General features: G+C 51.7%; 1 protein-coding gene across 2 annotated transcripts in view; it reads left to right on the top strand.

The window, feature by feature from the left end:
* The first annotated feature begins 3,104 nt into the window (after positions 1–3,104).
* Cbfa2t3 (CBFA2/RUNX1 partner transcriptional co-repressor 3) overlaps positions 3,105–21,214 on the top strand; it is a 74,489-nt gene continuing 56,379 nt past the window's right edge. The window contains exon 1 of one of the 2 annotated variants that reach the window (XM_031341691.1): positions 3,105–3,610. In XM_031341691.1, coding sequence (XP_031197551.1) covers positions 3,532–3,610 — 79 coding nt within the window. In that variant the 5' untranslated portion in view covers positions 3,105–3,531. The remainder of the gene's footprint in view (positions 3,611–21,214) is intronic. The other variant, XM_031341692.1, reaches the window with a different exon arrangement.

Raw genomic sequence — 21,214 nt, 5'->3', positions numbered from 1 at the left:
CTGAGGAGAGCAACTCCCCAAGAAGGGTGAGCCTCCAGTCCCAATCTCACAGTCATAAAGAAACCAGGGGCTGCCCTACACACTGGCTCCTTAAAGAGAAAGTGGCTCCTGGAGGGGCTTCCCCACCAATGGGCAGGCAGCACCCAGGCTCCCAGGACGCCTGCCTCTGTGGGTCATTGCATAGTGTGCTGGGTCATATAGAGGCTGGACTCTCCCTTGGGGAACCTTGGTTTCCTGGGGCTAGGGGACCTGGTCTTGATCTAACAATAGCCAAGGTAGATAGGAATTTGTGCCTGAAAGTGAGGGTCATAGTTGCCCATAGATTCACCAATCTGGGTTAAGCCTGGTTGGAAAACCCCAGCAGTCTTACAGCTGCTGGGTGACCTTGCTGAGCGTCCGGGTGATGCCCTAGCGATGCTGACACTTGTGCCTCACCAGAGACTGAGTGGGTTCTCCGAGGTCACAGGCAGGCCTTGCACATCCAGGTGTTCAGCAGATGCGCTTCCTGTGTGGTTTGCTGAATTTATTTCTGTTCTCAGAAGCACCTTAAGGAGCGGCCGTAGAGTTTGTCAGAGGTGTAAGCAAGCCCCCAAAAGATGAAGACCCCAATTCTAGCCCAGCCTAGGGACCCAAAAGGAGGCTTGTCCTCTCCAGATGTACATCTGATGATCACAGTCCCCATCCCGGATTTCCACGTGTCACCCAGCCACTCGCTGTATCACCTGCTCTCTGGTTCTAAGTTTGCTCAGCCCCACCCTGAGCTGGGCAGGGTTGGTGGCCAGCACTGGACAGGCTCACCTGGCACCCAGATGAATGGCCCCTGCTACCCACCCTAACTAGACACACCTCACTTGGGACCTAGAAGCAGAAGTGGGTGGCCTGCCACTCAGCTCACAAGGAACTGTGCATGTCACTGTCTCCCCTAATCTGGGGTGGCTGGGACTTACAGCCCTCTTTTATGGGTTTAGTGACTAGAGACATCAGCCTGCAGACCCCATCCTTTCTGTGTAAAGTGGGTTGCTATGAGACTTGCCTAGCCCTGTCTTTTCCTCCATCTATCCACCCACCCATCCATCCATGATCCATCTATTCATCTACCTTCCCAGCACTCATGGATTCTCATAACCTAGGAGAGGAGACAGCCTAAGCTGAGTGTCTTCTTGCCTCCCGTCTCCACAGCCTCTGCACCCCTACTTCCACCTCTCTGGTTAGACTGCAGATTCCTAAAGGCCTGGAAGGAAGGGCTGCCTGGAGCCCCAACCTGGAATCACTCAGCCACATCATCCAGGAGCTTTGATGGACAGCTGTCTCCTGCAGTTTCCAGAAGACAGAAGCAAGGCCATCTTGATGTCTGGCCACCCTGTCATGGAAAGAATGTGAGGGAACAGGAGGGAGCCCCCAAACCCTGGCATAAAGCTAGGTGCAGACTGCAGACGGCCATGGTTTCTACAGGGAACCATGGCCCCTCAAGCTCTCTGCAGCCACTTCCTTCCCCACTCCTTCCTTATCTATTGGACCACCCATTGCAGAAAGCCACAACCAACGTCTACTTCCCCACAAACACCAACTGCCCTCCTGGGGGCATAGGGGGTGGATGATCACCCCCAGGTGCTGGGGCAGTCCCCCACTTGTGAACAACTTTCTTCTCTTTCAAACCCCACCTCCGTGAGACCCGCTGATTGGAAAAGCATGGGGACAGGGCAGTAAGCACTGCTGGGCCTCCTCTTGAAAGCGGAAGTGTCCCATCTGTGGGCCCCACAGGTGCAAGCCAGGAACATCTGCCTCGAAGCTGGTGGGGAGCCACCCATTCCTACCAGCCACACCCAGGGTCCAGCCCTGCTATCTCTTGGGCTAGGGGCTGTCTCCCCAAGCCCCTCACTGCCTCTGATCCAAAACCTTCCTTGGCTCACTCATTCTGATATATTGGGGGGCTGTGGCTCAGCTGCACTGGTTCTGGGGATCATGAGCATACACACCTCTCTGTCTCTGCTCTCCAGAGGTCAAGGAGCCCAGCCTTGGCAGGACAGGTGGCACTGAGAATAAAGAGACATGATCTAGTACCCTCCATTGATACCATGCCCCACCCTCATCAGAACACAAGGAACACAGTGACACCAGTAGACTGTCCGATCACACAATAGGGTCCTCTCTCCTCAAACCCTGAAGAGAGAAGTTAGCCAGCAGGGTAGAAGGGGCAGGGAGACCCCATGTTCTGGAACTCAAGGCCTAAGCATGTAGCTTGTTGAACATACTACCTTTAACTTCAAGGCACTCAAAGGCCAAGACAGTAACATCCAGGGAGACATGAAAACAGGGTTTTTAGTAACAAACTGTCTACATGAACAACTAAAGCAAAGCATAGCGACCATAGTAACATCCTAAAATCATGTCTGGGAACCCCTACCGGGTTTAAGAGAACATTACTCCTTTCCATGAAACCACCCGATATTTTCATCACCGTTTAATAAGTGGCTTTATCTAGAACCCGAGGGTATAATAGCATTATTTCTGCTGAGAGACACCTGGAAAGGGGCCTGGAGTTTCTCCCAAGTAGACAGCCTTCCCAGCAAATTCCAGGCTGCCAGGCAGAGAGGCCAACTGCTTATGTGTGGCCTGTTTGGCTCAAGCTTCCCCTAGGGAAGCTAGTACAGGGCTGTTTCCACCAACTGGGAGACTGTGACCCTGATCCTGTCTGAGGCCAGGCACAAGGTGACAATGGAGATTCTTAGAGGCAAGAGGTGACTAGAGAACCCCTGATGGTGATGGAGGGGCCACCTGAGCCATGGTTGGGCAGGAGGCTGGTCAGAGTCCTGACCATGCTCACTCCTGACTGTGCCCCTCATAGGCCTTTCATTGGATGGCGAAGAGAAAGGGATTCTTGATCTTGGGCAAAGTCTGGCTGAAGGCAGGCAAAGTGGGTGGAGTCTCTGGACCTCCCAGGCCACCGGAAGGGCTATGCCCCATGGGAAGATAGACAGATGAGCCAGAGGCTCTGGCCAGGATGGACATTACCCCAGGGTGGAGGAAACATACTCCATGAGCCACACCAGACTGGGCCCCGTGGGAGGTCTCAGGGCTACAGGCGGGATAGGAGGAAGTTGTTGGAAAGTCAGACCGGAATGGCATGGTGGAGGGAGAACCGGCAACCAGGCAGATGGTTCCTGCCGAGGAAGCACTGGGCACAGCTGCAGGCCCCCGACCCCCACCGCATTATCACTGTGACACAGCTGGCTGCCTCACCCCTGAAGGCTGCAGGAGGACCTCCCCCATGCTGTCCCCAAGCCCGCCCCGTGTCACATGAGGCCCTGCAGCCTCCCACCCTCTGTCCAGGGCCACAACCCAGCTCTGCCGGCTGTAGTGACTAGAAGGGCCTGGAGCCTCTGAGAGGCACAGGCTCCGAGACGCCAGAGCTCCTCCACCCCTCCTGTTCTTTCCGGATCCCAAGAAAGTTGCTTCAGGGTGGGCTCTGGAGACCGGCCGGCTCACTCCAGCCCCAAACTCCAATCAGTCTCCTGCTTCATCTGCAGCTCCATGTCCCAGGCATCCACCACCACCCTGGAGAGTGGGGCACTCCTCTCAGGACCCCGGGGTCTTCAGAATGGAAGCCCAGGTAAGAGGCTGGGGGTAGGGTGGGGGAAATGGGGAAGATTAAAGAGACAGAAGCTGGAACAGGTGGAGCAGGTGACAGGAAGGTGACATCTCCAAGCTGCCGTGTGTGCGTGCGTGTCCCAGCTTTGTTGACAGCGTGGCTGTGTTGACCTACCTCAAGTATCAACACAGTCCCCCCACCAACAGGGAAGCATCCCTCACAGCTGGGGCAGGTGGCCCCGTAAGAGCATGGCAGCTGCCAAGCCTGAGTCCCGGCCCCACCCAGAGGCAGGTGCATGGTTCTGTGTAGGAGGGAATGGGCTGTGTCTTCTACAGTGGGGGCTTAGGCTAGAACTCAGGGGCTCTCTGATGCTTCTCAATGCAGAGCCTCAGTGCAGGTTAAGGGCAGGACAGTGCAGGCCCAGGCACACAAGCAGCACTTCCAGCAGAGCAATGGGGGAAATGAGGACCTGCCTCAGCCTCAGGGGCTGCTTGGCTTGAGGGAGGGGAACTCAGCAAGCTGCCATTTCCCCTACATCTCTCACCTCACTCCAAGAACCGCAAGGACTCAGAGATGCAAGCAGGTGGCTCCATCCCTGGCTCACAACCGCATGGCCACACTCCAGGCAGCCTTTGGACTCTGCCTGAGCCCACAGTTCTGAGTCCCACAGTGCTTGTGTTATGGCAGTCAGATTCATGTCCAGACTCTGGGGCCCACGGCACCCTTTCCTGCAGAGGGAAACACCAGGAGGCTTGTCCAAACCTGCAGTTTTCCCAAGGCTCAGACATCCAGACATCCCATGTCTCCTGAAACATACAGGACTCAAACAATGGTGCCCAGATATATGTGGCTTAACTTTCCCAGCAATAGGCGTTATTCTTGGCTTTTGCCAGGTGAAGGGATTCAAAGACACCAGGGAGAATTTGTCTATTTCACAGACCCAGGTGTGATTACCCTGCAGGTGGGTGCAAGGGAACTGCCTGCCCCAGAGGAAGTCCTCATAGACCCACTGCCCTGAGAGCTGCAGCCAAATTTGTCCCCTTTGCTTCCTGCCCTGGGCCAGGTCCTTCCTCCCTTCTATCCCAGTCATCCACATGGCTCCTCTGAGACGGGGAGGAAGGCAAGATGTGAGCTGGAGGTGGGAGAGAGGCCACTGTGGGGTTTGAATAGAGCAGTTTGGATGGCCCTTGAAGCTCAGGGCCACTAGATGTATGTGAACTTGGTTGTGCCTCCAATATGGATGTAGTATTGGTGGAGCATAGATGCCCAGAGCAGATAGTCTGTGTATATCTCTGACAGAATACCCACCCACCAGTGTAATGTCCCCACTTGATGCATCCCAATAACTCCCTAAAAAAACTCACCCAAGGAGACAAATGTGGGCTCTGTAATGCCAGAGATCACCACCAGGGGCAGCATGGAGTTGGACTTCTTTGGCAGGTTTCGGTGACTAAGAAGGTTCTGGACTGTCTGTAGCCCTCCAGGAATCTGAAAATCTTGGAGACAGAACATGAGTCCATTGGCTCTGTTGGTTGCCAACAACCTTTGCCCTACAAAGCCAGTACATACAGAACACCTAAGCTGGGCTCATGGTTAACGGCAACAGGGTAGGAATCTGCTGTGAGCTGGGACATGCAGGGTTATGGGTGAGGTGGATAGCAAGGACAAAGACTTTCATCATCCCTGTGACTGAGAAAGAAGCAAGGGGTCAGCACTGCACAAGGCCACCCCACCCCTTGGAATGCTGGTGTGGTGTTCCTGCCTATTGCAGACCCCAGAGGGGCAGAAGCAGATTAGGTAGAGTGTTTGCAGGCTCACGCTTATTAGGCGTCTACTGTGTGCACTAGACATAGCACGGGCACTGTGGGTATTGGAGGTTTGACTGGACAGTGGCTTGCTTCCCAGGAGTGGGGCCAGGAGGGTGCCACATAGGGAGACCTTGAATACTACCCACAGACGTTTTAGCTAGAGGATCCAGATGAACGTATCCCCTTCCCCCATAGGGGAGAAACTGTCAAGCTTGCTGGTGTGGCCTTAGAGAAATAACATGGGGCCCAGCTTGTTGAGCAGGAGGTAGAGAGTGTCACTCAGTGGAGAAGCCCAAGTAGAGGCAGGATGGACAAGGTACAGAGGGGCATCAGCAGCAGGGTCACCTGGGCCTCTCAGCCCAGACGGAAGTTCTGAGCCCAACCCTGGGCTAGATAGATTCTATTAAGTATTCCCTCTCCTTTCACTCCCCTGACCCCTTCTCCTTCTATCTCCTCCTCCCTGTTCTCTTCCCTCCTCCTGCTCCTGCTCCTTCCACCAGTCTACCACTGAGCTCAGATATCCATGGGCCCTTTCTCCATGCATAGATTCTACTAACCCTAAATAGAAAATACTCTAGAAAAAAACACTGGGTCTCTTGCGATTGTTCCTATAGGTCTATCCATTTCTGTTAGAAATCACGTTACCCAGCACACACAGAACCCACGCACAGGTTCTGTGCCGATGTTGGGCCATTTTGGGACCATGCCTTTTGGTGTTCTGGTGCAGCCAGCCCTGGAACCATTCCCAGTGATAACAAGAGACAAATGGGGAACTGAAATAGTGGGCTTCCAGAGGGTCTCTCACAGGGAGGGACCAGGCTGTCAAGGTCTGTCACTAGACATCCAGCCTGCCTCTTCCAGCTCCTGCTGGATCTAGGCATCCCTGATCTATGGCAGCCTTGCCCACTCTGTCTGCATCCTTCTAAGGCTGCCTTTCTGACATGGACACCGATCCTGGGATTTCAGCCATCCTAGTCTAGGTCTAGGTCTGCTGTACACTGCAGCTGTCACTTACGGGAAAACAGAGCCTTGCTTGCATGGCAGATCCCATGGGCACTGGCTGTCAGGGGCACCGAGAACATCCCAGGACAGCCACAGTAAAGATCGGCATAGAAGCCCAGGAATATTTCCACTTCACCCTTAGCCTCTCTGTGCTTGTTGGTGGAAACCAGCTTTGCCAGGGATGATGTGACTCACAAAGGATGCAGTTTCCCGACAGACAAGAGAAGACTAATGTGGGAGAAAATGTCCAAGATGACATGTCCCCAAAAGTGGAACTGTGGGGCTCACGGGAATCTGCAGAAAGCTAACAGTGACCTTTGGCCCTCATCTACTGGTACGATGGTGACCTTTGGCCTAAATCTATGTGAGTGACTGTGATCTCTCACCCACATCTGCTTGAGATGAGGTGACCTCTGAGGATTTTTGTGTGAAGTAACAGTGACCTCTGACCGGTATCTGCTTAAAGGCATGGTGGCTTCTGACTCAAGTTTGCGAGATGTGAAGATGACCTCTGACCCATGTTGTGCCAAAATGCCTTCACAGAGACCTTCCTGTTAGGCTCACCAGCTCTGACCACGTGCTGTGACCTTAAGCTCCACCCTCAACCCCCAGCTCTTCTCCCTCCTTACTCAGGCCTGAGGTGCTCAGAAGCCTGAAGCAATAGGTTGTGGCCCGTCCTGCCTCCATGTCTACCTTAGTCTTGCTGGCCACATGGTCTCAGGAGCCTCTTTCTGTGGGAGCTTGTGTCTTGAGAGATAGCAAAAGGCAATACAGACGCTCCCAAGAGTACCCAGCATGCTTTGCTGAGCCTATGGCCTAGGCTCAGAGGCACATGGGTTCAAGTGCTAGGAACTCTCCTGTGGTAAATGAGACAGCCCACAAGCTCAGCTCTGGAGTGAAGGGGCCAGCTGTGGAGCCTTGGGCATCCCTTGGTCCTATCCAGAAGCCAGAAACACACATGCGCGCAAGCATACACACACACACAAACACGGAAAAGTGATAGACCATCACGAGGGACAGTTTGCAAACGTCAGGCAGAGGAGGAAGGCAGAGACCCCAGCCTGAGCAGAAAAGAATATGGAGGCTAAGTGGGGCCCCACCACCTGACCTCTTCTTCCCCTTGCTATCACGATGGACAGTGTCTCCATCCACTCACGCAGAGTCCAGGGAAGGGAAGGAAGGAAGGCAAAGGCCTCTGCTGTAAGCCCTGGGGATGGGAAGACAGTTCCTCCTGGGACACAACCTTGTCATCCCCCCCCCCACCACATTCCATCTTCAGCAGGAAGACAAAGGTAGAGGCCAAGAAGATGGAGATCTGAGTAGGGTGTATGCAGTCCTAGCCAGCTTCCTAGAGAAAATGTCCCTGAGGGGGCAGCTGCTGGCTACTCCTCAGACAAGGGCAACTTTCAGTTCTCACTGCAGGTTAAGCGGAAAGCTTGGTGGGCGTGCTAACCTAGATAAGCCTCTCCCTTGGTCCCTGAGGGAATGCCTGTCCTGTGCTCCTTCTAGAACTGTCCACCACCTCAGTGGGGGAAGCCAGGGAAGGAGAGAAAGGGGGTCTTTCTGAAAGTGATCTACCCACCCAACCCTGGGAGTAGTACGGGCTTGGATGTGTTACCAGCATGGTAATCAACCACATGGAAGCTGAGGCTCTAGCTCCTCTTTTTTTTTTTTTAGACAGGGTTTCTCTGTGTAGCCCTGGCTGCCCTGAAACTCACTCTATAGACCAGGCTGGCCTTGAACTCAGAAATCCTGGCTCTGCCTCCCAAGTGCTGGGATCAAAGGCGTGCGCCACCACTGCCTGGCTCTAGCTACTCTAACTGAGCACAACTACTTGCCGTCCACTGGAAGGATGATGGATCTGACAAACACAGGCTCCCTCAGGGTGCCCCAGGGCTCCATGGCCCTGACTGTCTAGCTTATCCTTCCCTCCTGCACTGTGGGGCCTCCGGCCATCTGGCTGCTTTGCAAACGCCCAGGGCCTTTGCACATTCTTTCCAGCAGCTGGTCCTTGCAGTTCCTCCACCCGACCAGCCCTGTGGCATTTCCTAAATTCATTTGCAGCATATTGTCTATTCCTTCTTGGTTGCATTTGGGCTCCATAAGGTTGGGTCTCAGGCCGTATAGACCAATAGAAGGGCGTGCCTGGTGCTGCAAAGGAAGGGGACTGTCCGTGGAGATGTACAGTCAGAAAAGGCCAAGATGCAAGTTCACAAAGCATAGCTTAGGTTGTGAGTATCCCTAGATGCAGAAGACAGACATCACCAGGGGCTACAGTGAAAGTCAAGAGAGAGAGAATGACTTCTTGGTCATGGATGCAGGGATGAGCCTATTCTGCTGTGCCTGCTGTTGGCCTCCTGGCCAAGATTAGAGCAAGCTAGCCTAGATTCTAGATGAGATACAGCCTGGAGGCACATTGAACCTCCTAGGAAGGTGGTCCCAACTTCCACCAAGGCAAAGAGACAGGGGACACAGTAGTCTCTTCCAGTCGAGTGGCGTCTCCCCAGAGGGATATAAGGCGCAGCCGTGACACAGGGAACAGTGGTCTCCTTTAGAGGCCCAAGAACCACAGTAGGCTTTAGCTCAAGCTTAGTCCCTCATTTTCCTACCTTCTTATCATCACGTTGCTTACAGAGGAGGGCACAGAACCAGCCAGAAGAAGTACCTGCACAGTAGTGAGCTGACACTGGGCTATCACCTACCCAACCCATGCTCCCTTCTGGCCACCAGCACTCAGAAAGGCCAAGTGACCTGCCCAGACTCAAACAGCAAGTCCTGGCCAGAAAACATGAAGGGAGGTATAATCTTAGGAAAGGAACCCCCTTGGCACTGGCTCCTCTGTGTGGGAGTCTGTCTCAGCAGCAGTACCCTAAGCTTAGCTCTACAGGGGTTCTGCTTGCTCCTAGAAGACCAAGCATGACCTGAAGCCTGCTGATAGTAATAACAACACTAGCAGCTGATGCCAATAACAGCCCACGGGGCAAAGCTGCCCTGCTAGGACCCCGGCAATGGCAGCCAGACAGAAGACTTCCTTGTTTAGGAACCTTGTCTTGGTCTTCACTCATTACCGAAGTTCAAGTTGCTTTTCGCATTTCCCTAGAATGCAGTCCTGGAAGGGGCAAGGACCAAAAACTTCCTTTCTGCCAGAGGAAGAAGAAATCCCAGAACCTTTTGAGGAGCCCCATGAGGGTAGAGACAGGCGAACAGAGCTGGGACTAGATCATCGAGCTGAACTCAGACCTCTTGAAGCCAGGCTCATCCTAATGATGCAGCCTGTGACCTAGCTCCACGGGCCAGACTTAGCCCATGTCCCTGGGCCCCCAAGCTTCAGAGAGTCTGCCAAGGGAAAGCCACATTGCTTTATATTCTGGTGAGGGGGGCTTCCTGGTCTACAGCGTGTGGAGGTGGGCCAAACTTTAAAGATGGGAATCAGTTCCACCTGCTCCCACACCTGACGGTGACACAGATGGTGACAAGCTTAGCCTGCTTAGTGAGTCTGGAGTGGATCAGGGTGAGGAAAGGCCCATCCTGGCACAGGGTCTGGCCCCCTCATCTGGGCCCTATCTCTCCCTCATTGATTCCTAGGGCTCCCAGCTCCCACCCCACCATGACGGATCCTGAACATATTGGGGAGGAGTCACAAGGCCTTGCCAGAGCCAGGAGGAACTGGGAGTTCACCCCACCCTCCAACCCAGGTGCACTCTGAGTATCTGGAAAGCCCCGATTCTGGAGGGGGAAGGTGGAAAGCTGGTTGAGGGGGTCAAAAGGCTCCGTGTTATGTCTATGTGGCTGCCAGTGGCTTCTACAGGCTAAGGCACCCTTCACCTTAACCCCTGGCCAGTGTACCTGTGTTACCAGGACAGCAGGGCCTGCTGGGTGTGTATGGTTCTACTAGGATCCAGAGTTCCTCAGAACTTCCTTTGGCACCCCCAGGGCCCCCCTGCTGTTCCCCACTGTTCCATCCTATGATGAGAGAAGGAATATGGTTTCCACACGGACCTTCAGAGAAAGGAGTAGAGGCCCAGATGAGGCTGCTGTGTTTGCTCTGGCCACACCCTGAGGCTTGCCTTTCCAGCTACCTCGTGGCTCTCCATCTGTTCTGCTTGTTCTGTGAAACCTTTCTAATGCTCTTAACATCAGGCAGGCATCCCTGTGCCCAGCCAGTTTTCTCATTGTAAAATGGGGACAGTAACTATCTGGCTTTCCCCCAGATCCATGCAAGCTAACCAAGTGGGCAGTGGCAGCACCCAGAAGGGCATAAGAACCCTCTGATGTCCCCATTTCGTCTGCAGCATTTCTCCCAGGTGCCATAGTGTTAACTTGTCACAGGAAGAGCATTATGTCCTGTGCTCTCTGCTGTTCTGTGCTGGTTCCCATGGAAGCTGCTGGTCCCCAGGGTGGGCATGCCACATAAGCCCACATGTTCTTTCTCTGCTTCCCTGTTGAGAATTGAGCCCCTGACTCCCCTGTTGCAAAGATGTTCACATAAGGGTCTTTTCCTTGTGCCCACATCCAAACACAGAGGCCACGTCCTGGCCTTTAGCAGAGGCCCAAATCCGAAGTGGCTATAGATATTGCTCTCAGAGGAAAGAAGCTGGACTCAAAGGGCGGTGATGGGAACAGGAGATATGTCCCTGGTCTGTGTGGCCCCGTAAGCCACAGTTCACATTCAGAAAGGTATTGTTGTGCCATCCAAGTGCCCAGTAAGAGTTCTTGGTGATCCTGCAAGCCCTGGCACAGTTCCTCAGACCTGAAGGACTGGATGCTTGGCACTAAGTGGGCTGGATGCCTAGCGAGGCTGGGCAGGCTGAGCCAAAGTCTGCCTGTCCCAGGTGTGGGAGATTCATGGAGGATCCCCAGCTGTGCCGAGCGGGTGGGAGAGGAGCCAAGAGTTCTATGGACACACCGTCCTATTATCAGGCTTTGCTCACTGGCAAGCTGCTCACAGATGTCTTCTGACCCTGCATGGGGTCACCTACCCTGGTACCCTGCTAGTCAACAGCTCCTGGCTAAGGCACTTCAGGGAGACCCAGCTGGTGGAGGTGAAACTGCAGGCAAGTGCACACGATGCTTAGGGACCTGGGAAAGTCTACATAGTGGCCTGTGGGATTCACCTCACCCCTGCCCCTAGGGCAGACGGAAGAGGAAAGGCTGCTCACTCTACTGTGTGGGTGGTCAAGGGGAATTCTGACCCTTCTCTGTGCAGGCCCAGGGCTCTCCTCCACAGCCCATGTTTAGTAGTTGGTCAGTGGGGTGGGGGGGTTGCCCTTTCCAGAAGCCAGTAGTTCTGTGGTACTTTTTAACTTTGGATATGCATAGTCTCTAAAATTACTTGTTCACATAATTACAAAATGGCCTCATTTAGCTTGATCACACAAAAAACTTCGGCTGTTTCTCTTTTGGTGGACAACAAAGACCCAGTGTCTGGAGTTTTCATGGGTTAGTTATGCTTGCAACTTCACCACTGAGTGATGCAGATCAAGGTCAGAGCATCTCACATGCCACACAAAGGCATGCATTGGCAAGCGGCACACACCGCATAGGAGATATGACAGTATCATAGCAGCAGCACACAGGGACTCTTACCCAGACCAGCATCTTGTGGCAAGTATTGTTCTGAACCAGTGGCTGGACATAGGACCTTGGTGAGGGTGCCCAGTGAAGTATGGGCAAAAGAGCAGATGTATGTTTGATGTATGTATGATGTGTGTATGAATATGTACAGAGGGTGGAGAGATGGATGATGGATAGATGGATAGGGAATGGTAGATGGTTAAGGATGATGGTGTGGACAGGTAATTGATAATGATTGTATTAATGAATAGATAGATAGAGGATGAATAGATGAATGTGTAGATGGATGGATAGATGGTGGATGGGATGGATGGATGGTGGGATGGATGGATGGGTGATGGAGAGATGGATGGATGGCAGATGGATGGACAGCAGATGGATGGATGGATGGACGGATGCAGAGATGGATGGAAAGATGAATCTTTTATTTTTGTCTCCTGTTTGGAAACTCTATTCAGGAGTAATTTAGACCCTGGTTTAAATAAGATGGCTTTGAACTGAAGATGGGAGATAGTCTTGTCCGGGACTAGACACGGTTTATGTGATGCTACATAGCAAAAGCCCAAAAGCACACGGTCCAGTTGGAAGAGCAATGATACCATCTGGTACCCAGGTATCCCCATATTGTCTGCCTTACCATCCTCTTTCTTGAAGATGCCTAGATATGAACTAGCTACTTGTAGCCTGTGTACAGACTGTTCGGTACCTTTTCACCAGAGCCATGGTCCTACGTGCTGGCACCAGGCATGAAGACCCCCTTACTCAGTATCCCGTCTGAGCTACAAAGCAACGTCTCACTACCGTTAAAGCCTACTAAAGAGGCACACAAAAGCCTAAAGGTTCCAGAATCCAAAGGTCTATGTAATCCTCCACCTTGCCTCTGTCCACCCCCACCCCCAGGCTCTACCACAGTCCCTCAGCACACACACACCCCAAGACAACTTCTCCTTTCCTTCCTGGAACAGTTCTCCTCCCAGCAGCCACACTGCCCTCAGCTTCTCCCCAGCAGTTTCAGGCCCTGCAGTAATTTTAGATCCCAGCCACACCCAGATCTCCCCCTCAGATAGGTCACTGTGCCTTGCAGCGGCTGTACCCCCTGAGCACCCTCCAGCACACAGAGTCAGTGGCTCCAAGGCACTTCCTGCAGCTCTGCTTTGGCTAAGGTCATATCAGGCAGCTGTTTCTCACAGTGTGCCTCAGTTGCTGCTCCCAGGCTATAGTCAATGTAGTCCATACCTCTGTCTATCTGTTCTTGAAACATTTGCTGCTTCCTAAAAGACTCCCTGTTGCCCTGGCTGTCACTCCTTGTCCCCTCTTCCCTGGCCACCACTAACTAGCTCTCTGTCTCTGTTGGATTTTCCTGCTCAGGATCTCTCTCTCTCTCTCTCTCTCTCTCTCTCTCTCTCTCTCTCTCTCTCTCTCAAAGATTTATTTATTTTATATATATGAGTACACTGTCACTCTCTTCAGACACACCAGAAGAGGGCATCGGGTCCTGTTACAGATGGTTGTAATCCACCATGTGGTTGCTGGGAATTGAACTCAGGACCTCTGGAAGAGCAGCCAGTGCTCTTAACCACTGAGCCATCTCTCCAGCTCCCTCCTGGGCATCTCTTATCAAAGAGATCATGTGTCCTTTCACCTTGTTTTCAAGGGTCACCCATGTGTGGTATATCAGTGCTTTGTTCCTTTACAGATAACTAGTATCCCATCCGGTGGGCTATGCCTCTTTTTTTTTTTTTTTTTTTTTTTTTTTTTTTTTTTTTTTTTTAGTTTATCTGCACTTTACTCTGTCTGAGAAGTCATCCCCACCACCTACAGGTTACGTGGTGTCTCCTTCAGTAGGTCTTTGTTTACCTGAGGGCACAGTGAGGGTGAGTGGTCATGACAGAGAGAGGTAGGAGGTAGCATTGTGATCTGGCTGTCACCTTTACCTACACTTCTCTGGACACGGAGAGGCATCACTATCCCTATTCAAGCTCTGACTCCATTTACACTCTGTGAATGGAGTGGTAAGAATCTGGGGTAGGGGGTACAGCCTCAGAAGTCCATAATGTTACCTGGCAGGCTGTGAGAGAGAGGTAAGGGGTGGAGACATTTCTGGAGTAGTTCCAACTAGAATCCTTCTCCAAGGACAATGGCTGGGCATCCAGGCATGTATGTAGGTTGAAAGCTCTCCAGAAAAAAGTCAAGTACCTGCCGAGGGTCTTCAAGTGGTGCTGATGAGCAGCTGGCCTTGGACACCCCCATGGGGGCATCAGAGCCCCAAGAGACCCTTATTTCAGGATGACTCATCCCTCGGTGCTCCAGGCCTCATATTTGGGGCACAGTTATTGCTATTTGTCTGAGGCTAAGGTGAACTTGGACATGGTAGTAAATGCCTATAATCCCAGCTTTCAGAAGCCAGAGGTGGAAAGATGGCTGCAAGTTCCAGGCTAGCTTGGATACATAATGAGTTCTAGGATTTGTTACTTACTTTCCCAGTTGTTGTAACAAAATACCCAACAAAAGCAACTTAAGGAAAGAAAGTTTGCTTTGTCTCACAGTGTGAGGGCGCACAGTACAATGTGGCCAGGTAGTCATGGAGATGAGAGAGGGCTGAGGCATCTGCTCACATTGTGTCCGTACCCAGAAACACAGAGCAGACTGCTGGTGTTCCTCTCACATTCCTCTCTCTATTTAGTCTGAGACACCTGTCTGTGCACCCATTGTGACTGTGGACATTGAAGTTGGTGGCAGGGCAGGGTGGCAGAGGAGGGGTATCGGATTCTGAGGCAGAAGCCTTCTGTGGAAGACACCTGGAAATGGCCATGACACAGTGAGGTTTATCCTTTGTTTGTTTGTTTGTCTTTTGTTTGTTTGTTTGTTTGTTTTTGGTTTTTGCTTTTTGGAGACAGGGTTTCCCTGGCTGTCCTGGAATTCACTCTGTAGACCAGGCTGGCCTCGAACTCAGAAATTCACCCGCCTCTGCCTCCCAAGTGCTGGGATTAAAAGCATGCGCCACCACCGCCTAGCACAAGGTTTATCTTATTCATGTGTCATAAGCTCATTGTGCCAGGCAGCTTGATATTCTGAAACAGGCCTTCTTCCTAAAATGCTAGACACAGCATAGAAGGAGAGTTCCAGCTGCTAACCACATGGGGTGGGACTGGGACAGGCCTCCCTCCCCGACTTCTGGCTTTCCTAATCCTGTCCTCCATATTCTTACCTGCCAACTAACATCAGCCCATACAGACAGTGTCCCTACAACCCCAAATGAGACCCCCAAACTTTACCAGACCCATAGACAGCTTCTCTTGTGACATAGGAAGGTATGACAGTCAGCTCTGGCCAGGATGGTGGTGTCCTTGCGCTGACCCATCCCTCTGGCACCCTCAGGACACTGAGGAAACCGAGGCAATAGAGAAAATGGGATTCCTGGAGCTGCTGCAGAGGCTGGACTAAGCCCAGACCTGGCAGGGGAGGCAAGTCAGCCCCTCAGTAAAACCCAGAGTTTTGGATTAACATTCATGGGATGTCGTCAGCCAAACAAACGCAAATGTTTATTTTCCCAGCGGTAAATTACAACTTCAATAGACAGAAATTACGGTCCTGGGCCTTGAAAAGCAGTGGCAGGTGCCTTGTCCCTGGATGGTCACACGGCCTAAGGGTGTTGAGTCTAAGTGCCCCCAGATCATTCACAGTTCCCCGCTGCCCTCTCCCACACCTCAGGCTTGTGCAACCCACCGAACACATTACCAGAACCTCAGCATATCCAGTGAATGGTGCAGGATCCCAGGACGGGTTCTCCAGGCACATGACTACTCTCTATAGAGTCATCATCCCTCCACCACTGGCCTTGTCCCCAGCACCCTTAGAAGCTCTAAGAAGGACACGGGATAGAAACCACACAATCTAGTGTGACCTCCCATGAGGTGACTGGCACAGCAATGCCCAGAGCCTCAGGCCTTGTGTCTGGTCCTTTATGTGCTCCCATGGATATGGGGGTGCCTGGGCAGAGCAAGAGAGGGAGGCAGGGTCTTCTGACATTATGTCTTAATCCCTCAGGTAATACCCCAGAAACCCAGCTCTAGCACCACAATCTGACCCATAATCATCACAGATAAAGGCACCCTGGCATGGCAAGGCTAGGCAGGTGGAGTAGACCCCACACCCCTTTGGACAGTGTTTCTCTGTGAGCATGTTGGGTCATTTGACATAAGAAGCCTACAGAGGCTCCTGGCCACTTTGGCCACATGTCCTTGTGGCCTGCAGAAGCTATGGTCTTATAAGATTGAGGGGCATGGAAGTTGGGAAGAATAGAGCCTGTCCTAGAGAGCTGGGGACCATGGGGGTGCAGGTTCCCCTGAAACTTCCCCCTCTCCAAGGCTCAGTTTCCTTATGTGCAAAGTTAATGAATTGTCTGGGGAGCTCTGAGGTCTCTTCACGCTGTGATGAACACACTCAACCCCTCACTCCCTAGCCGCGGGGCAGTGCCTGTGACCTGCTCCCTTTTCTCTGGGCCCATGGCTGGGAGAAGAATGAGTCTGTGGACTCGCTGGGATTATGTGAGGATCAAGCAGTATAGGCAACATAGTAACTCCCCCAACCTAGACACCAGTTCCAGTGCTGTCCTTACTTGAGAAGGTGGAGACAGTGATTGATTTAGATCAGGCCAAGCTGGATCCATGGATACTTATTCCATCATTTTTGTTCAATGGCACCATCCTTGCAGAGTCCCAGCGATGATGGGTCCTGACATTTTTTGCACTTCGGCATCCAGTGGAGGCGGGAAGCCACGAGCTCTGATGCGGAGGGCCTCCTATAAATCAAGGAAAACCCAGAGATCTGTGATCATGGGGGACAGGAAAGAGAAAGGTTTCCCAGGGGGTATGTTGAAGCTGGGCAGGACCTGCACAGAGAAGGTATGCCTGCAAAATGTTCTAGATAGAGTGTCTGTGGAACTGGCTGGGAGGTGTATGGAGGAGGCAGCTCGGGAGCTGGAGGGGACAGCACCAGCCTCCCATGTCATACTCTCCCATGTGGAGATGGATGGAGAGAGAAGCTCCCACCACCAGGTCTGGCTCCAGTGATAACAAACGGCCTGTCAGCAGCAGACACTGTGGGTCGGGAGATCATCGGCTGCCTGGGCTTGATGGATGAGCTGTGGTGGCTTCTATGTGCTTCCAGCAAGCCTGTTCCCATCTTAGCAGGTGCTGGGTTACCAGAGCCTCTCGGCTCTGCGTGTGCATTGGAAAAACAGCCATGTGCGGGCCATTCAGGATTCTGGGGCTACAAGTGACAGAAACCAGCTCCAGAGAGTCAGGCAGACATATCTGTGACAGGAGGCCCAGCTCTTGTCCTCCTCTGTCCCTTCTGCTTCACGTTCCAGCAGATGGCCCTGGGCAATTCTGCCATTACCTCCCCTGTAGAACCAGGGCCAGGCATCTTTTCCTATTAGTCAAAACAATCCCAGGAAAGGACGGCTTAGTGGCCAGGTGGTCACCCTCCCTCCTTCTCTGAACCAAGTGCCCACATATGGTCAAGGAACACAGGCAGAGAAGCCACAGAGCTGGGGTTGCTGAAATGGCATCGATGCAGGCAGTCCCATTGATTAGGGTGAAGTGCAAGCTGGAATTTAAAAGCAAAAACAGTACCAGGGGAGCCATTATAGTTGTACATACCTGTAATCCTATCATTCAGGAGACTGAAACAGGATTGCCCACAAGTCTAAGGCCAACCTGGACTACATAGTAAAGACTAGGCTAGATAAGACTAGCTAAATAGCAAGAATGTATGTATGTATGTATGTATGTATGTATGTATGTATGTATATATTAGCCACAAAAAGCACAAACAGAACAGTAGAACAAAGCACATGTATAAAATATCCTGAAAAGAAGATATAAAGTTAGAACGCTTGCTGGGAAGCAGTGTGAAGTGGGATGAAGTCCTGAAGTCATTTGTGACTCTGTGCAGCGGTACTGCACTCCAGAAGTGGCAAAGCAGGGAAAAATAGCCAAACAGGACTCCAGAGCTGAGCAAGGAACAGGCAAGCTGTGGACAGACACATGAAGAGGGAGGGAGTGGGACCCAGTGTGAAGGAGGTTCAGGGGAGCCCCAGCTTAAGGGTGAGGAGTAGAGAAGCAGCTGACCTTGGGAGTGGTCACCCCATTTTATCTTCTTGTGGGATTTACTTGTTCACATATTTCTCCAGTTTCTATTTTTGTTTGCATTTAGTTCACCTATCTATCTATCTATCTATCTATCTATCTATCTATCTATCTATCTATCATCTATCTATTATGTATCTGTCTGTCTATCTACCCATCCATCCATCCTCTCTGCATGTATGTATGGCTGCATGTGGAGACAAGAGCACAACCTTGGCTGTCTTTATCTTTTCTTTTTGTGACAGGGTCTTTCACAGAGTTTGCCAAGTGGACTTTGGTGGCCTGCTAGTTCAGAGACCAGAAATCTGTCTCACCCCTGACACTGGAATTACAAACATTGGCCACCATGCCTGGCTTATCATTATTATTATTATTATTATTATTATTATTATTATTATTATTATTATTATTATTATTATTTAACATGGGTCCCTGGAGATCAAGCCCATATCCTGATGTTTCTGGGGCAAGTGCTTTACTAAGCACCAGCTCAGCCCTGTTGTGCTTTCTCGTCCCTGGTGTCCTGTAGCCTTTAGTCCTTTGGGCATGTGTCCCAGCCTGTTTCTCATCTTTCAGGGTGACTCGAGCCCCTGCGGAGTGCAGACGCTGCCACCACTACACAGTCAGATGATGTGTGATTCTTAGGCTGCTGCGATGACTTACAACCTTTCCAGACGCTATTATCTTCTAATATTCACAGTCTCCTGGACTTCACATTGTAGTCTTTAGCTACGGGAAGTCTATTTTTGCAAGTGAACTAGGAAATACATAGTATATTTTTTCACAGTGGGACCTGGCCCTGATATAGTCTGCAAGAGGGCTCCCTATCACACGGTACCCGATCATACCTCCACTCTTTGGCATGCGTGTCAGTCGGTTGCCACAAGTGTGCTTGGTTGTGTCTCATCTGAAGCTGAGCACACACACACACACACACACACACACACACACACACACACCCTCCAGCCTAGAGAAAACTGAAGGGAAGAAGCAATAGCTTGGAGGCTCCCACAGAAAGCATTCCAAAATGAAAGAAACTCAGCAGGGCACAGGAGGGACATGTACAGCCACTCAGCCCTGTGGTACTGTTATGGCCTCCCTTTCCCAGGGCATCCTCTTGGGTCTTCCTTCATCTACAGCCTGCTCTCTCCTCTTCATTTGGTGCCAGAGCCTGGGCACATTTCTCCTCTGTTCACTAGAGGACTACCATAGCACAGTGAGGTTCTGTATCTTGTCTCACAGTCAGTCAGGATGAGTGATGGGTCTTCCACGCTCTAATTGTTAGACAGTGTCAAGAATGGTGGAGACTTTGGTAGATGAATCCTAATGTGTAACTTTCTTAACTCTCTTCATAACAAAGTGCCCCACAAACAAGCATTGCCCTGGGCACTCCTGCAAAGCTGTCTACACACCGTCAGCTCCTGTGATTTTTCCAAATCTTGTTTGTTCACACAGATGAGAAGCAAAATCCAGCTAACTCATCCCAGGGGCCTTAGCAGACAAGGGAGGGGCATGTCTTCCTGCCATCAGAGGCCATCAAGTTCCTCCAAGGGAAAAGTCTGTGGAAGCTTCCTCTCCTCTCTGACTCTGGGAAGATCCTATAGGAAGGTGCATATGGAGAGTTCTGGGTGTGGAATAGGAGTTACCGGAGTGAGGAATCTGTGCTGCAGCTACTGTGGTGTGTGCAGTGCCAGCCCGCTCACAAAGGCCACGTCTGAGCCACTCTGCCCCTCACTCTTCTGACAATGGTCAAAGCTCACACTTGTTCCCTCTGCTGTCTGAAAGGGATAGAGGCAGCTATCTGTCTGCCGTCCTCCTTCCTTGAGACTGTCATACTTTATGTGGTTGGCTTGTAGGTGGCCCTAAGGTTATGGAGTCGGGGTGGGGCTGGGGGTAGCAGCCAAAGAGCTAAGGCTGAGCCAGATATGTCAGAAAATAGGTGGGGAACAAAAAAGAGGGATGTCTCTGGGTGAAGCTATAGCCCATCCCAGCCACAACCACCAGACCTGAGTCTCCCAGGGCTAGCTTCCTCATCTACAGAAATGCCTCATTCCCAAGCGGGTACATGAGAAGCACCTAGACCTCAACACAGGAGGGAGGCAGCAGGTGGTTCTTTCTAGAGCTGCATTGTTTGAGGTGGCTTGGTTGTTTTCTGTACAGCCTAGAACTGGAATTTCAGCTACCTGATCTGCACACACCATGATCAATCATTTTACCTAGAGAACCTGACCACATGACTCCATCTCAACCATCCTCCTCCAACCCCTCCTCTCTCTCTTCCCCTTCCTCTTCCTTTCCTTCTCCTCCCCCTCCTCCTCTCTTCTCCTCCTCTTCTTTCTCCCCATTCCCTTTCTCCTCCCCCTCTCCTCCTCCTCCTCCCCTTCCTCTCCCTCCCCCCTTCCCTTCCTCTTCCTCCTACTCCTCCTCCCCCCTCCTCCTCTTCACTCTTCCTTTTCACTAGTGTCTCTCAACATAGCCCAGGCTGGCCTAGAACTCACTGTCTTTCTGCTTTGGCTCCCAAATGCTGGGATTATAGTCACTGGCCATTGCATCTGGCTAAGCCTTGTCAAGTAGAATAAAAATATGCATTGCGGAAAGAGAAGCTGTGAAGGCATCCAGGTGCCAGACCAGAGCCATTCCCCTATGCCTTTCAATGACACATACCCTTTACTATTTACATGAGGTGTTTAAAATGTCGTTGATATCTATATTTTTGTCTCCCGGGCTTTTTAAAATAAATAGACCAAGTTTTCCCAGTAGATTTGGATTCATAGAAGGGCTGATCCGAAGGCAGTGCTGCCCCTGGGTCCCCACAACATGGGCAGTGTCCCTGGTGTCAGAGGAGGGGACAGAGGCATTATTACTCAACAGAACACACCTTTATAGTAAGGTCCACTCTGAGTTATGTATTCTGTGTGTTTAGTTAAATGTCTAATGATAGTGCCCACTGTCAAAATGTCACCCTGAGCTAGGAGCCATGAGAAAAGGAGGTGCTACCCTTTTGAGGGGTTGGGATAGCAGAAGCAACCCAGGTGTAGCTGGAAGTGTTAGCCATTGAGATTGCTTTCCCTAGAGAAAGGAGTTTCTGT

The sequence above is a fragment of the Mastomys coucha genome, unplaced genomic scaffold (assembly GCF_008632895.1).
Source record: "Mastomys coucha isolate ucsf_1 unplaced genomic scaffold, UCSF_Mcou_1 pScaffold22, whole genome shotgun sequence".
Lineage (NCBI taxonomy): Eukaryota > Metazoa > Chordata > Mammalia > Rodentia > Muridae > Mastomys > Mastomys coucha.
The sequence above is the reverse complement of the archived record's forward strand: the minus strand, read 5'-3'. Positions and strand labels throughout refer to the sequence as shown.